The sequence below is a fragment of the Rhea americana genome, unplaced genomic scaffold (genome assembly GCF_003343005.1).
Source record: "Rhea americana isolate MKP2758 unplaced genomic scaffold, rheAme1 scaffold_5, whole genome shotgun sequence".
Taxonomy (NCBI): Eukaryota; Metazoa; Chordata; class Aves; order Rheiformes; family Rheidae; genus Rhea; species Rhea americana.
This window is the reverse complement of record NW_028186645.1, coordinates 1441736-1458360: the sequence shown is the minus strand read 5'-3', so window position 1 is coordinate 1458360 and position 16625 is coordinate 1441736. Positions and strand designations below refer to the sequence as shown.

The 16625-nt window shown below is 41.6% G+C and overlaps 1 protein-coding gene across 1 annotated transcript; it reads right to left on the bottom strand.

The window, feature by feature from the left end:
- Positions 1-7139: 7139 nt before the first annotated feature.
- HSP90AA1 (heat shock protein 90 alpha family class A member 1) lies at positions 7140-15690 on the bottom strand. Its single transcript, XM_085317434.1, has 11 exons — positions 15583-15690; positions 13400-13558; positions 12936-13302; positions 12260-12393; positions 11510-11818; positions 10572-10737; positions 10096-10286; positions 9790-9937; positions 8771-9039; positions 8096-8429; positions 7140-7888 (listed from the first exon to the last, which is right to left on the bottom strand). Exons 2-11 carry the CDS (start codon positions 13556-13558, stop codon positions 7779-7781), a joined length of 2187 nt encoding a protein of 728 aa, XP_085173560.1. The 5' UTR covers positions 15583-15690; the 3' UTR covers positions 7140-7778.
- Positions 15691-16625: the final 935 nt, after the last annotated feature.

Genomic DNA, 16625 nt, shown 5'->3' with positions numbered 1-16625 from the left:
AGAGGCAAGGGAGGTGATCAGAATGTGAACGAACAGGATCCATTTCCAAAAGCTCAGTTACACACTAGTCACATGCATTTGTTCTGCACACAGCCTCTGCACATTCCCACTCAATCTGATCAGTAATTACATCATACGAAAAAAATGGGATGTGAAGTCCCAATTGAACAGTGACAGAAGTCACTCCACCTACATGATGAGCTGTAATCTGGATGCTTGAGCAGTTTATAATACAGCTAAGTATTTGGGTACTGCAACTCTGAATTTTCTACATGTCCATCCCTGCTGTGCCARAGTCACCACTATTTTCTATGTGTAATTTGATCTAACCCCAATAGAAGAAAGATAAAGTTACTCTGAAGACATCTCTTAGGTATGTTATGGTCCATTTAAATTTTACTTCTAACATAAACAGATTTAATGTCTTGTCATATTTACGGGCTTGCTTTCTGACACGCGGAGTTCTGATTCACCTGAATACGTGCATGACTTCTAGGAAAGACTGCTACTTATCTGCATCGCTACTTCCAATGAATTTCATGCTGACTGAACATCAAGAGATGCATAAGTGATTCTAATCAATCAGCTGCTTGTTTGCAGTTTCATCCTTTTCTGTTAAGGACTCTGGTTATACTACCATTATACTCTGGTTATACTACTGACAGGTAGAGTGAGCAGTTGACATATAGTATACAGTTTGAATAGGGCTTTGTGAACTAAGAAGGACAGGATTGARTTCCTGCAATACAGTTACTTCTCTGACTAGTTAGCAAGCTTTACTAAACCTTTCAAAACACCTTTACTKCGTCAGGAGTATACACAGTCCTCTCATCAGTTATTACATAATAAGCTGATACATATGCTACATAGAGATAGAAAAGCTCCAGCTTATTCTCTGAAAAGATAGGGAACAACATGAGTGATCTGGCCATCTCTTATGATAGATGGGGCTGGAAATAGTTCAGATACCAACTGAGAGTTCTTGGGAATGAAGATGCTGTATAGAGATTTGCATGATCAATGGTAGAAAATGTCCTTCCTACCTCACCTTCTCCACGGCACTCAAGTGTTAGATACCTTCTRTGACGACACGAATAGGATTGCAGTGGATTAAAAGGTGTATTTCCCAACTCCTTGATGCTTCACTTCCAAGTTTGCTTCAACATATGTAAGCTGTGACCAAAACTAGTACTATAACTACACATAACATATAGCTAATGCATTTAAGTTATTAATTCCAGAAGAGATTARTTTGGCAAACTTTATAGCTCATCCACTGAAGAACCTGGAGAAAACAAGCAGCAGTCAACATACAGTTCTACCTTTATAGCCTTAAACTCCTCAGTAAAAACCTGGAAGAAAAGACAGCTGGAATATCTCAGCCATTGATATACCACCACCACATCTGCTATTTTATTTCTAACCAAAAATTCTAACCAAAGTTTCCATACCTAGCTAAACCTGTTTACCTAGGRGAAATAAATAAATAAATAAATAAATAGAAGACTGAAGGAGGGAATTGCTACTCTCAGCAGTTTTGCCTTTCCAATCCCATCAATGTGCACCTCTTTTCAGATCCTGAGAAAAAGAGCAATAACAAGGACAGAGAGATGGACTTTGACCTTCTCTAGTTGTCTAAACTTAACAAGGCCTTTAGTTGTATTTGCCTGGGTGTATAGATTCAGCTTGGATCTTCAATAGGATTTCATAAATTAGTAGGACCCAGTTCTAACAAAAGCAATTGTGATTTTAAAACCTTAATTCTACTCTACAACCTCAAACACTGCACAGAGGAATGTTATGCTTTAGATAAATTAAGAAATTTTGCAAGATATTAATCACAAGACGAAGTATTGGGGATATTATTACAAGTAATCTATAATCMCGCTTGCATTTAGGTCATGTGAAGTTTTTTCTCCCCCCTCCTCCCCCCTTTTTTTTTTAACCAGTGCATTCAAAAATTGGAAATGTTCGCTCTTTGTTCACGCATCCCCCTTGTGCAGCACAGGTTGTTGCATAGCAGCCCTAACAGAGTTCTCTAGAAACCCCATAGATCTTGAAGGTTCAATATCCATGAGTGATGAAAATTCAGGTGTCTATGGCCATACAGTCTCYGCAGTAATTCTAGATTTCTAGAACAGCTTGCACGATTTAACTAAGCTTCTTGGAAAAGCAGTTTTCTCCTCACTGATTGTTTCCATTGGTGTTTAAAATCATTTACTGGTTTCATGTAAACATCACTGTGGGATGCTGGAAGGACTGAGTTTCCAGGTGTAAGAATGAGTTGTTGATTTTCTAAATGGAAAAGATCTCCCAAAGCTACTGCCACTGGCATTTCGTGCACCAGTAAAGGTTTCATTTCTTTGTGATGTTTACCTTTAATGAAATTCATATGCAGTCCAAATGAGCTAACTTTTGAGTAACTAGAAGAAGTATTTAAAAACTAAAATAAAATGAGTCTAAGTAAATTAGATGAGCTCTATATTGTCATGTCCACTTCCTACCAGCAGAATCACTGAGATACTGGCACGAAGATTTCCTGCAGACTTACAGCTGACAAAACCATCTGCCTTCAGGGCCAGCAAAATCAAAGCAAGAATGCTGGAAAGCATTTTAGGAAAGAGAACATAATCCCAGTGATATTTTGCACGAAAGACTGTCACATTTGTCATTTTAGAAATTACTGTATAGATCTTTTTGTATACTTCCTACTTTACAACATAAGTTCGTTAACAGTTTTTTAAATACAGCTTTAGGAAAAGCTAGTGAAACAGAAAGACAGTACTTGGAAAGACCTCTCCTCAGGAGAGAAAAAAGATTTTGCTATTTTAAAAGCTGTTATAGAAAAATATACGGAAYGTATTTCCTAACCTAGAAAGGCAACCCAACATCATCTTTTAGAATTTACTTGATCTGTAGCCATCTAACTACTCAAGAGAATCGTCTGCCCTCCGAGACAGAGCTACTGTAAAAATGCTAACCCTAATCTCACCAAATATCCTTTCTCCCCCGCCCCAATCTTTCCTCATCGCCAAATCTTCACAGCACCTTAGCATGAAAGAACGTGCTTTTCCATCTCATCATCTTCGTGCTGCTGCTAAGGACACCGAATGCTTCTCTGACATAACTACATCTGCTCCTCCTTGGATCCACCATAGTTTGGATGGAGTTTTATTCACTAGAAGGTTTTTACCCTAATTTTTAAAAAAGTACAATGCTTTATACAAATGATTAGTTGTGTAATGTACCATTAAAACAATAGAAATGTTTGTCTGTAAGTATTTTTCATCCTTAGATACGACTTACTTTTAGAATTTTTCTTAGGTGGTTTGCTTTGTTTAATAGTTAAACAAAATTACTACATAACAAAGCATCAGAAACATACAAACATACCTGAAATTCATGTCACTCTTCATCATTCCCTCAGTATTAAGCAAATCCTGAGAGGAGAAAAATTTCAGTTAGGCACAGGCAGATTATCTGAAAATAATATATTTGCTGAAATTTCTTCTACAAAAATCGTAAGACTCCACAAACAGATTAAGAAYGCGTCTCAGATCCAACTGCAGATGAACGCTACTTATGTGAACAGACCCTTCCTCTGGTAAGACGTATCAATGAGTGCTCTTCATTATACAACAGGCACTGCTCATATGCAGGGACTATCAATAGCACATTCTAGATGTATTTTTATTCTGTGAAGTGAAATCCAGTCTCCCCTCATTCATTACAGGACAGGATTTCCTTATTCTGCTCTTTCCCCTGTGATGCTTGAAAGCACATCAAATTCAGTCAATTGTTCCAGTTTCTAGGACAACGGAAACCATTKCTCCTTCCTTCGGCCTTCATGTGAATTCTGAACTGTGCTGGAGGGTCATCAGAGCACAGGAGCACCAGCACTGCAGCTCCTGAGGTTCGCAAGTCCAAACTCGTAAGTGGAGCAGGTTTCCTTTCAGACAGCAGTAGAATCAAACGCTTCTGAAGCCAGTATCCCYAAGGCCTTAACCGCTACCTGATTTTTTAAGACACAGTATCAGCAGGGAAAAGTTTTGACGAGTCTAAAAGAAACCGCTGATTGTCAGTTGTGCAGTCTCTAATCTGGATGGCAAGGAAGGAGAGAGCACAATACCACACTATGAAAAAAGGTTTTTGTAATCACTGTTCAGAGTGATGGCCCCAGTGTCGTGYAGCTTGAGTAACAAGAAACATTTTTAATACAGTTATCTAATCCTCTGCTCTTTGTTGTGCATTTCTGCTTGGAAAAAATGAACTTGTAAACCCCACGCAACACTGTACCACGAGCCTCACTGTAGCAGCACGCCAAGCAGTACTCACCATGAATCTGGAAACCCCTAGAATTACTATAGGGTGTCGTGCTGCCTTTCCTGGAAGTTTCACTATGGTGCTCTGCAGCTATGAACCCTTGTAATAGTAACAAAATGTGTGCTACAGAAAAAAAAATACTGGGACTTGTTGCAGCATAAAGGTAGTTGAACACGAGAACTTTTGATTATGGGTTTATTAACATACTACATATTTCAGCGTAAGTATGATAAATGAGAAGGGATCTCCACACTGTGCAGAAGCGGGACTTTTTGCCTTTGTAGTCTTTTCACAAGATGTGTAACATTGGACTGCTCTCATGCTGTAAGGTAGGAAACAACTCTGAAATATCCACTTGTACTCAGCATTTTGAGCAAGTTACAGGTTCACACTTCGAAGAAATGCTGGAGATAAATCTTTTAACAGGCACAATTTTCAAGGGAGGTGAAAGCTTGAGCTCATGACTTCACTGACAAAGATTAGAAATGCTGATCGTCATTATTTTCTAAGTCATGTTCCTGTCCCTGAAGGCAGACAGTATTGTTAGCTGCAAGTCTGCCAGAAAACTTCCATGCCAGTATCTCAAGTGTGAATCAGAATTAATTCTTTCAACTTTTGAAACACAAACCTTTTTTTCCCTTTTTTTTGACTAGTTCTACCAATTAAAAATTTCTGCCAGCGACTTTGGARAAAATACCTATTTGACTGAAACCAATCAACCCTGTAACCTTTAATATTTGAGCATCACCCAAGACACGTTTATTACCTTTTTTGATCATCATGTCTATCATGTCCCAAACTGCAAGTTAGTGCTGATATACCAACATCTCCTACTGTGCAACTCTTCTTAGAACTTTAAAGACACCAGGGCACTGTTTTGATGTCACATTCATTACTATAGCAACAGAAGAAAATGAATGTATAAAACAGACATCTCATCCTATTAATGCTGCTTAAACAAGAGCACTGAAGAACAGAACTCAATACCTGCTAACTATAAATACTGACATTGAAAATGGAATAGATCTTATCTTCAAGCCGGTAAAAAAGATGTTTATCTTCTGACCTCTCTTACCTTTACCTTGCTTATTTGATGTGTAACTTTTATAAATATCAATCTTTTCTGCAATCTTTTTTAGATGCCTGTAATGCAAAATGATCCTGGACACTTTAACGACACAGTATTAATGTCTTCCATTAAGAATGGATGACAAACACCACACAGACTGTTTTTTYTCTTTAGCCGTCTCCCAAATGCTAAAAAAATTAACAATTCCTCTAGTTAGCAAGAGCTTGAGGCACAGGGCAGGGGGGACACACAACTTTGCGCACATGAAGAGACATACCAAGCGCTGGTAAGTGAGAGGATAGTCTTTTGCAAGTTACTTTCATAAACTTAGGAAATAGATGCCACTGATACCTGTTTTCTTTCATGGTACATAACCCCAGTTATCAATGGCAAGTGTAAGTATCTATTGCAGTAGCATTGCACAATCTAATTCAAGCATACTTCAAAGAATACAGTAAAAAAGTTTCAGTAAAGGTATGTTAGGCCTTTAGGGATTACTTAAACAGTACTGAAGGTGCTTTATATTTTCATAACCTAGTTCATGATTTCACATTGGGAAAAATGATTTAGAAAAAAATTAACACATCAATCCACTAAACTGAAACGCAGAATGTTAGCCTTTGAAGAAGTACCAAAAAAGGTGTCTCAACCCATCAGCTAGCAGAACTGCTTTAATGTACCTATTTGTCTATTCTATGGACTGCGCATGTGAGACTTCATCTATCTCCAGAAAAAAACACAACTTCAACATGAATGTGCAATATGCTGAAGAACCAGCAACAACATATAGTGTTAAAAATTGCATCTTTGGAGAAAAAAGCTTATCATTTTAGATACCTGAAAAATACTATTATGTTATGAACAGAAGAACCAAATTAACCAAGCCAGTATTACATTCAAAACCAATGTTACTTTATTATATAAGGGGAAAAAACAAATAAACTTAGGACCTCCAAATGCAGGTTTTCTTATATGATTTAGAAACAGATAGGAGCTCCCGATCAGAACAGGAAACCTAGCAGGGAAAGGCTGCTCAGATCTTCCCCTCTCTGCACTTCCAAACTTGGGAGGAGAACTAGAGTAGCTTCTGACCTGTCTCCTTCAAGACAGATTGGAAGTTATTAAGCACCATCTTGGTGCTATATTGCTGGCTGTATCACTCCAGAACCTTTAACCTCCACCACACATTTACAGCTGGTAACCTGTATTTCACTGTTCACTTGCTGAAGGAGCTACTGTGCCTCTACAAAATGTAATGGAAAACTATCTATCTCCAACCCTTTGCTTTTATTTGTACTTGACTAATAGTACATATGCTGAAGTAGAAACAAGTTCATTGTGAATACTTAAGCAAATGGAGTTTACAATTAATTCATCTGCAACAGGCACTTAGCAGCCAATAAAGCTTGCTCAAGTTTGCTGTCAACCACCTTCAATTCCTTTCATTACTCTCCTTCGAGGAAAAGCAGTGAATGCAAAACTTGGCACAATTTTGTAGTTTCTAAAAAGCTGAGAGGAAACACTTGTACAACAAGGCAGTACTCTACATGCAGAAAAGCCATCACTTTATCTTAAGCTCCTTGAAAAGTAGTTCTACGTTCCTGCTAAGTTTCTAGAGGCAGTGCAGAGCGAATGGTACTGCCTGTTGATGTAAGAGAACAGCTAATACTTGAAATCCAAAGTAGCAACCAATGCCTAGGAGAGTAAGTTTTAGTTCTCAGTGTTAACAGACAACTCAGTCACAAAATTCTTTCATAACACTTTTATTCTTACAGTTCTAGGTTTGAACTGTACATGCAAAGTTGCATTAAGTCACAATAGAGATTTACAGTGGATTCTATTCTATGGTAGAGTGCAATCCAGAATCCTTATACAGTATAAAAAACAACTTTTAACATCAAGACCTTGTTAGGAGCAAAAGGGTTAAAGCCTCCCCAAGTATTTCAGCTCTCATAGATACCTAGTTACTAGGTACTGTAGGTTAGATGTATGTAGAGTTGAAGAGCTGTAGAATGTTTATTACAACTTTAGCATCCAGATGTCATACCATCTTTTGTTACTTCTTTCCCAAATTTCTGGCAATTAAGAATAAGTCAAAAACCCTGCCACCTGCAACCAGCTAATACAGACAAAAATAACTACTCCTTGCTTGCCTGTCTAGGGTTGTACAGTGTTAAAGAAAGTATTCCCTCAATGGCATTTGTATCTCACATCAGCTGAAAAAAAGCAATGTAACAAAAATAAAGGTATAACATCTTTGAAAATAAGGAGGGAATGCAGACAAAGTTGTCAAAGATTTGTTTTTTGGCAGGTAACATTCATAATATACAAAATATAACTTATTCATATTAGCCAAGGAAACATTCATGAGTTCCTGTAAACTGTTCTAATCCACCTCCTCCATGCGTGATGTGTCATCATCTCCTTCAAGAGGTGGCATCTCTTCAGTAACTGCTGGACTAGCTTCCTCTGCAGCAGTATCATCTTCATCAATGCCTGTAGAAGAAAGAAACAATTAATGCCAGTCACAGAACTCAGAAGTTTTAGTTATCTTACTACTCCAATACCTAAGGATCCCCCCTTTCCACAGGTTTTTTTCGAAGTACCCATGTACTCCACTGTTTTGGAGACACTGACTGCCCCAAAACACATGTAAGCCAAATCAGAGCTTACTGGAGAGCTGAAAACACGTTTTTAACTTACCCAGACCAAGTTTGATCATTCTATAAATACGGTTGGCATGTGTCTGAGGATCTTCTAAACTGAACCCAGACGAAAGGAGTGCTGTTTCATACAGCAAGATGACAAGATCCTTCACAGACTTGTCATTCTTATCAGCCTCTGCTTTCTGCCTCAGTGTTTCAATGATAGAATGATCAGGATTAATCTCAAGGTGCTTCTTTGCTGCCATGTATCCCATCGTGGAGTTATCTCTTAATGCCTGTGCTTTCATGATCCTCTCCATATTGGCAGTCCAGCCGTACGTGCTTGTTACAATACAGCATGGAGAAGTAACCAAACGATTGGACACAACCACCTTGAGATAGGAACAAAGCAAGAGATTAAATGTTTCAGTACYTCCACCTGAGCAAATACACTCAATTTCAGCAACAGTAACATTTCGAAGTTGCATCAATGTCATGGAAAAGCTGAAGAATTTAAAATAATGAAGTCACTGTATTCAAGATACACCTTACTTCACAAAACTAAAGGCTAAGCGTGTAAAAGCAAGATATTCTGCAGAACGATTGTGGCTTCAGAGAAAAAGGAGGTTACAGATACTACATTTAAGCTTTTGTTTCTGAGCTATCTGCAAAGGAGGTTTTTTTTTTTTTTGCTACATGCAGACAAGCTAAGTATGAGCAGTATTATACTTACCTTTTCTACTTTCTTTTCAAGGATATCTTTCATTATTTTACAGAGGTTTTCAAACTTGGCTTTTTTCTCCTCTTGTTTCTTTTTCTCTTCTTCATCTTCTGGAAGCTCCAAACCCTCTTTTGTTACAGAAACCAGGGTCTTGCCTTCAAATTCCTTCAGCTGCTGCACACAGTATTCATCAATAGGCTCAATCATATAGATCACTTCCAGGCCGTGTTTGCGGAGACGCTCCACAAAAGCAGAGTTAGCCACCTGATCTTTCGTTTCACCTGCAAGACATGAGAATTCCAGCTCTGTTCAAGCCTCAGCACTAAAACATGGCAACTTCTTTTCTACAATAACCTATGTAGGTCTCCATTGATGCTTCACAGCCATCCTATGGAAGCTAAGGACTTAAGCTGGTTTGACAGGCTGAAATGATCAGGCTGGCTTGAAGAGCCTCAATCCTTTTCAACACAATTTCAAACACTTAGCTGAGTTGAAAGTATGTTTGAATTTCCTAGGATGCTAGGGAAGAAATTTCCCTTTCCTGCCAAGGATGGAGAACAAAGGAACAAAATGAAAAGCCCTATATAGCTTAGTTTCTAGATATTTGCCTTTTCAGAACAGCCTCAGCATCTGTTAACCAAATAGCTAAACTAGTTTGAACTTTGAATCTCAAGTGTAATTCAGATGCTCTTATCTTAGCCAAAGAACACTGAAGTCAAAATACATGGCAATAAGTTACATAGCAACCTCCATCTTCTCAGGAGGCATGCTAAGACTGCTCTATCACGTATCCGAATTGCTGCCTCGACTAATGACCTATGTGCAATGCAACTTGGTTGCATACCAACTGAAATCAGTAACTTTTTACAGGCTTACGCTGTTGCATCAAGAAATTCTCCACTTAAATTAAGGTAATTTCTCTTTCTAAATACAGGAAAAATTACCGTAACTTAGTTTCTATTTGAGATAAGAATATAAGAATAGTTAAGTGTGTGTGTACTTTTCACATACTATTTCCAGTACCAACTCACCAGTAATATAGTAAACATGTTTCTGGTTTTCCTTCATTCGAGTACAGTAGTCTTTCAGAGAAACCATTTCATCACCAGATGCAGATGTGTAATACCTCAGTAATTCTGACAGTTTCTTGCGGTTCTGGGAGTCTTCATGTATACCGAGCTGAAAATTAGAAAAAGAAAACAAACTCAGAACTACCAGATGATTCAAAACTGAACTGCGGTAGTTCAGTATTATACAAATACTAAAGAACACACTAGTTTTTTTTTTTTTTTTTTTTTTTAATTCACTGATGTTCATTAAGCAGAAAGACTACGAACCTTGATGTTTTTGGAGAACTGTTCATAAAACTTTTTGTAATTCTCTTTGTCTTCAGCCAGCTCAGTGAAAAGTTCTAAGCATTTCTTCACTAAGTTCTTTCTTATCACTTTCAGGATCTTGCTTTGCTGCAACATTTCACGGGAAATATTTAGGGGCAGATCCTCGGAGTCTACCACACCTCTCATGAAGTCTGCAACAAGATGGTGAGAATTWACTTCACAGGTCAAGAGAAACAGGTAATTCACCACTTAAGCCACCTTTTAATTTAACCTTTTTTTTTTTATTATTAATTGGCTTCTGCAGAATCCTGGGCAACACAAAGCACACAGTACTTTACTGCTCACACATTTTCTGATCAGCTTTTTACAGCTTGGTCTTCCACCCAGATTCCTTTRAAGCATGAAGATAGACTGAAATGGCCTAAATAGTTTCTCTAGCATTACAGGAAACATTCTCTTTAAAAGAATATACTCACTCAAATATTCAGGAATGAGTTCCTCACAGTTATCCATGATGAAAACTCTGCGTACATACAACTTGATGTTGTTTTTCTTCTTCCGATTTTCAAACAGATCAAAGGGTGCACGCCGTGGGACAAACAGGAGCGCTCTGAATTCCAACTGCCCCTCCACAGAGAAGTGCTGTAAAAAAACAAGACTAAGCATTTATTTTACTGCAATTTATATGGCTCCTATTTAAACACTCTTTCAACATTATCTTCAAATGCAGGAAGTAAATATTAATTAACCCAAATTAAAGTAGTCCAGGAAAGGGCTCTCACCAGCTTTTTAGCAGTAGGCGAGACAGTGACCAAAAACAAAAACTTTCTCCAGACAGACATCTGAAGTTCTGTTCAGTTGCTATTAGTAAGTACACCGATTCCAAAAACATGCTTAGCTCCCTGTATTCTACAGTGACGCTCTATGAAAGATGTGCATTCTTATTAACACCTCTATGGCTGCATCAAGATGACTGTTCAGACCACCTCTCTATCCCCCTTTAGCTACAGACACTTCTAGAACTAAGCAACAGCTGCATTTACTTTTACTTGCAATTTATGTGTTAATTTGCTTAGTCTTTACTAAAGTTTTTTTTTTTTTTTTTTTTTTTTTAAGTCTTTACTAAGCTATTCAAAGTGAGAGAACAGCTCCACTCACATTTCTTTGCAATAGATTTGAAGTACAGATCTGATGAATATTATAATCGCAACCCTAGCAGCAGCCAGAGTAACTCTACTAGTAAGCATAACTATCACATAATGGAAGTGTTCTAAAAATAGCACTGCTCCAAAAATTGAGCATCTTATCACAAAATACCCAAGGCAGTGGACTGAAGTTCAGCAGCATGCTTAGACAGCCTCCAGCTCTAGCAAATAGGGTTTGACTACAAAAGAGAAACTGACAAAAAACCTACTTTGACTGCCAAGTGGTCTTCCCAGTCATTGGTTAGACTCTTGTAGAATTCCCCGTATTCCTCATTGGTAATGTCATCTGGATTCCTTGTCCAAATAGGCTTGGTCTTGTTGAGCTCTTCCTGATCAATATACTTCTCCTTAATCTTCTTTTTCTTCTTCTTATCTCCATCCTTCTTTTCTTCTTCTTCATCAGAACCAACATCCTCTATCTCTGGTTTATCTTCCGTCTTCTCCTCCTTCTCTTCTTTTTCCTCTTCTTTTTCCTCAGCCTCATCATCACTCACCTCCTTATCACGTTCTTTCTCCACCTACAAAAAAAGATCATTAAGAAACCTAAACTTTTTCCGAATAGCTCTAAGATCTCTTGCAGTCTAACAAAGCTGGAAATTACATGAACCCACTGTGAAATTTTTCTCCTAGATTCAATTAAGCACTCATGTTCTGGTGYCAGACAAAATGGTGTTTTGGTTCATTTGCTTGATAGCTTATGCCACTTCATTTCACCATGCTGAATTTACAGTGAGACTACATCAAGACACAGTATCACACTCCCCAAACCTCAAGCTTGAAAAAATACTTTTACTAATCTTTGAAAAATAAAGCTTGGATTAAGAAACTTGTATTTGATCAAGAGTTATCTAGATAGTATCTTTAACAAATTTAGTGAAATGCATCTAGCATAAACCACTTTTCTGTATTATAAATAAAATTTCACTTAACATGACAATTATTTCAAGAAAAATACATACAAAGAGTGTAATAGGATAGCCAATGAACTGAGAATGCTTCTTCACAATTTCTTTGATTCGCCGTTCTTCCAGATATTCAGTTTGATCTTCTTTAAGGTGCAGAATAACTTTTGTTCCACGGCCCAAAGGTTCCCCTGGAACGGAGTTTAGAAGTTTTAGTTGTGCAAAAGCTGACCGAGCTCTGGTAGGTTCTAAAGTACCCTTGTATAAAAAGTATTCCCGTATCAAGAGTTTCTTCACCACTGGAGAAAATGTAAGCTTCTGTGTACAGAAACCACCTTACAAATACTCCAGTCACGCCTATTGTAACTAGCAAATATCCAACAAGTGTTTGGAATAAACTTTTCTCAAGTTAATCAGCTCTTTTTTTTTTTTTTTTGAACTGTAGAGCTGTAGGAGTCTACAAGAATATTTCCATGTTCAAGCTAAAAAAAGCTTCATCTTCACTGTAATGCATCATTTAATGCAGCCATTCCCCCATTGCATGTGAACGGTTGTTCAGTGTACAATGGAACATGAAGAGACTTACCACTGTAGCTGTGTTTCATCTGCCATGTGACTAGTAATACCCATACTATATATACTGACGCTACTGAGCTGTACAGTATCTGGAGTAGGAACCTGAGTAACAGGTATCTTTTGAAAATATACTAGAGCAGAAACATAGAACACTCACCATTATCAAGTCTGACAGTGAAAGATCCTCCAGCTGATGACTCCCAAGCATACTGCTCATCATCGTTGTGCTTGGTGATCACAGTCACTTTCTCTGCAACAAGGTAGGCAGAATAGAAGCCAACACCAAACTGACCAATCATGGATATATCAGCCCCTGCCTGCAGTGCTTCCATGAAAGCCTTGGTACCAGACTTAGCAATAGTACCAAGATTATTAACTAGATCAGCTTTGGTCATCCCTATGCCTGTATCCACAATAGTAAGAGTGCGGTCATGCTTGTTTGGAATCAGGTTAATTTTCAGATCTTTCCCAGAATCCAGCTTGCTTGGATCAGTCAAGCTCTCATATCTGATTTTGTCCAATGCCTGTAAGAGAAGAGACAGGCTTTAATATTCCCTGACTACTCCAAAGAATTCTGGCAACCATACTGAAACAAGCTCTTCTAGGAGGTCAAGTACTTACATCTGATGAATTGGAAATCAGCTCCCTCAGAAAGATTTCCTTGTTGGAGTAGAAAGTGTTGATGATCAGAGACATCAACTGAGCGATCTCAGCCTGGAAGGCGAAAGTCTCCACCTCCTCCTCCATTGGTTGATCTTGAGTCTGCACAGCTTCTGGCATCTGTAAAGGACAGGCAAGTTGAAATTCCATCTGAACCAGTTGTCATTTGATGTATATACCCATCTACAAGCAATGACAATTGCATTGGCCTCTTTAGCCAGGAGAAGAATGAAGGGGGATCTCATCAATGTCTCTAAGTGCCTGAAGGGAGGGTGTCAAGGGGATGGGGATGAACTCTTTTGAGCTGTCCCATGTGACAGGACAAGAGGCAATGGGCAGAAATTGAAGCACAGGAAGTTCCGCCTGAACGTGAGGGAGAATTTCTTCCCTGTGAGAGTGATGGAGCACTGGAACAGGTTGCCCAGAGAGGTTGTGCAGTCTCCTTCTCTGGAGATGTTCAAAGCCCACCTGAATGCAACCCTGTCTACCATGCTCTAGATAACCCTGCTTGAGCAGGGGGCATTGGACCATAGGATCTCCTGAGGTCCCTTCCAACCTCAACCATTCTGTGATTTCGAGGTCAAGATACTATGTGGCTTCTAATACAACACTCAACAACAGTAAGTTAAGAAGTTTTTGCTTCCTTCCTGTAATAATTTAAACTTTTCTGAACTTTGAGAACCAATCTGAAATTAGAACTACAGACTCTCCTTGACATTCACTTTGTTTCATACTGTTTAGAATAATGTAGAACAACATCACCTCTCCTCTGTAAAATTTGTTCATTAATTCAGGACTTTTTTCGCCCCCGACCACAGGCTGAATACTGCGTATTTTTGCCAGAAAGAAAAATCCTACTGAAAGCATGACCTAATGTTTTAGAGATAAGGGTTGAATTGTTCTCCAGTCCATTAAAAGCCTCARCGTAAAAGAATGATTTCTCTTTGTCCCATTCAGCTCCTGTTTTGTTCAATTATCTTCACAGAACTTACCGAACCCTTTACCATGCGAGCAGCAGTCTGGTTAAACGACTTTGCCACACAGACACGTGTTACTCAAACTTCACCATCTATTACTTACGAATCCCTCTCCAGTGAGAAAACTCAAACTATACAAAAGGCACTCTCCATCCACGTCCTCACTTTACCCCCCAAGATTTCTTTTAATCCGTAACTACTCCGGTTAATACGGTAAGAAATAAGCAGGTCAGTCAAGTATCGCATATGGCTGCAAGCCCTCCGATGGGAGCTGTCCTTTAAACAATTCGCAAGAGCGATTTAGAGCGACTGTCTGCCGAGAGGCTCCGAGCGAGATCAGCCTCCGGCGCGGCGCAGCGCGGCGCCCCCTGCAGGCTCCCGTTAGAACCATGAAAGATTCTAGAAACTGCCAGAGCCTTCCTCTACCACCGCCCCCCCTTCCTCCACCCACTCGCTGACAGCACCAGTCCCGCGCAGCGAGCACCCTCCTCCACGAGCTGAGCACATTGCTGAGTAGAGCTTTCCCTCCCTTCTTCCCCTCCCGGCACCCCACGCTTTCCTCATCCATTTTCCCTGCAAGAACCGCCCGTCTTGGTCCCTCCATCTTGTGCCGCCATGGCCGAGCTCATTCATTGAGCTCGGAGCTTCCGCCTCCCCTTCCCCCAGCCGCTCTGCTGTAGCGAGGCGAGAGCAGTTCTCCTCACAAAGCGCTCCCCGGCCGCACAGCAGAGATCGATCTGAGCCCGCATGGACAAATGGACAACCCTCCCCGAGACAAAGAGTTACATACATACACACATATAAAAATCTTTCCACCATTTAAGCCTCCCTCCACCCACTCCTGATGAGGAGCTGCCTGCTGTTCTTACCCTTTCCATTACCTTGTTGGAAGAGGAAATTAAGCATAGAAAGACACAGCTTCAGACACCACAGCTCCCTCCCTCCAGCGAAACCCTGACCTCCCGAGACCTACCACCCTTCCAAGTCTGCTCTGCCTGGGACTAAAGCCAGAAGGTCGTGCCCTGCGCCACGCGCTTGCCTGCTTTAACCCTCATTACAGCACCACACGGAGGCACCAGCCGCTCAAATCTAAATAGGAAATACGCGCTTAGAGTAATTATCCTTTGTGTGCCACCGGCTCCAGCTACGGCCACCTCCTCCGCTCACCTTTGCAGGGGGAACGGCTGCTAGCCTCCTCAGTCAAGCGCTGAACGCCCTCTACCGCACCGCACCGTCTCCACTAGTGCGCGCCCCCCGCCGCCCGCTCGGCTTATATAGGTCCGGGGCCACCTCCTTCCAGAACCATCGGGAACCTTCACTGACAGGCACGGGGGAGGGGGCAAGCCGGAGGGCGGGAGGGGGGAGAGGAGGGGCGGGGACTCGCGCCCACACCTCCAGGGGGCGGGGTCGAGCCCGCCGCAGCCAGTAGTAGCCGTCCGCGAAAGGCGCCCGTTAGGGGCGGAGGGGGGAAGTCTCGCGCGCGCCGTTGCCGTTGTCTCAAATGTGAGGGCGGGGGGAGTTTTACGCATGCGCAGGAGGCTGCAGGAGCGCGCGCTCTCCTATTTGTCCAACCGCCAGCCCGGCTGAGGAGCCGGTAGGGGGGTGGGAGGCGCATGCGTGGTGGCCGCCCGGGGAGGCGGTTGGGCGCGGGCAGCGCTCGGGGGAGGGGTCCGTGGGCTTGCGCAAGCGGTGCGGTGACTTCATCTGCCGCTCCGCGCCCCTCAGAACGTCCTAGAAGCGGGAGGGGGCGGGCGCGGGCGCGGGGGTTGCCCCGCCCCGCCCCGCCCCGCCGTACTGTGCCGTTGAGAAGGAGCTAGAAAGCGCCGGTCTTCTCCGCCCTCCCTGCCCGGAGGGTTCCCGGAATCGGCGTGCGGGGAGAAGCCGCCCTTGGCTCCCCTCAGAACTGAGCGCCTCCCGCTTCACAGCCGCAGCGGGGTCGCCATGCCCGCCCGGCCGCGGGCGGGTTGGGGCGCGCAGGGGTGGCTCCCCTCAAGCCGGTTGCACAGGTGGCTGCGGCCCTGCTCCCGCTCTGGCCGAGGCTGTGGGGTAGCGCGGGGAGGCTGGCGGCCGCAGCAGGCTTGCCCTGCCGGGCAAGGTGYCCCCCGAGCCCGGGCGGGCGCGCCTGCTCAGCCAGGCGTAGCYGCGTGAATCATGGCTTAGGGATGCTGTGGTAGAGCACTTCACCTAATCGGGAAAACAAAACGGCTTCT

Excerpts from the sequence above, each read along its gene's own strand:
- HSP90AA1 (XM_085317434.1), bottom strand. The coding sequence starts at position 13,558 with ATGCCAGAAGCTGTGCAGACTCAAGATCAACCAATGGAGGAGGAGGTG. Across the intron at positions 11,819-12,259 it reads GCTATCCTATTACACTCTTT|GTGGAGAAAGAACGTGATAA; the intron begins GTATGTATTTTT and ends CTTTTTTTGTAG. Across the intron at positions 9,938-10,095 it reads AGTTCTCCAAAAACATCAAG|CTCGGTATACATGAAGACTC; the intron begins GTTCGTAGTCTT and ends TCTAATTTTCAG.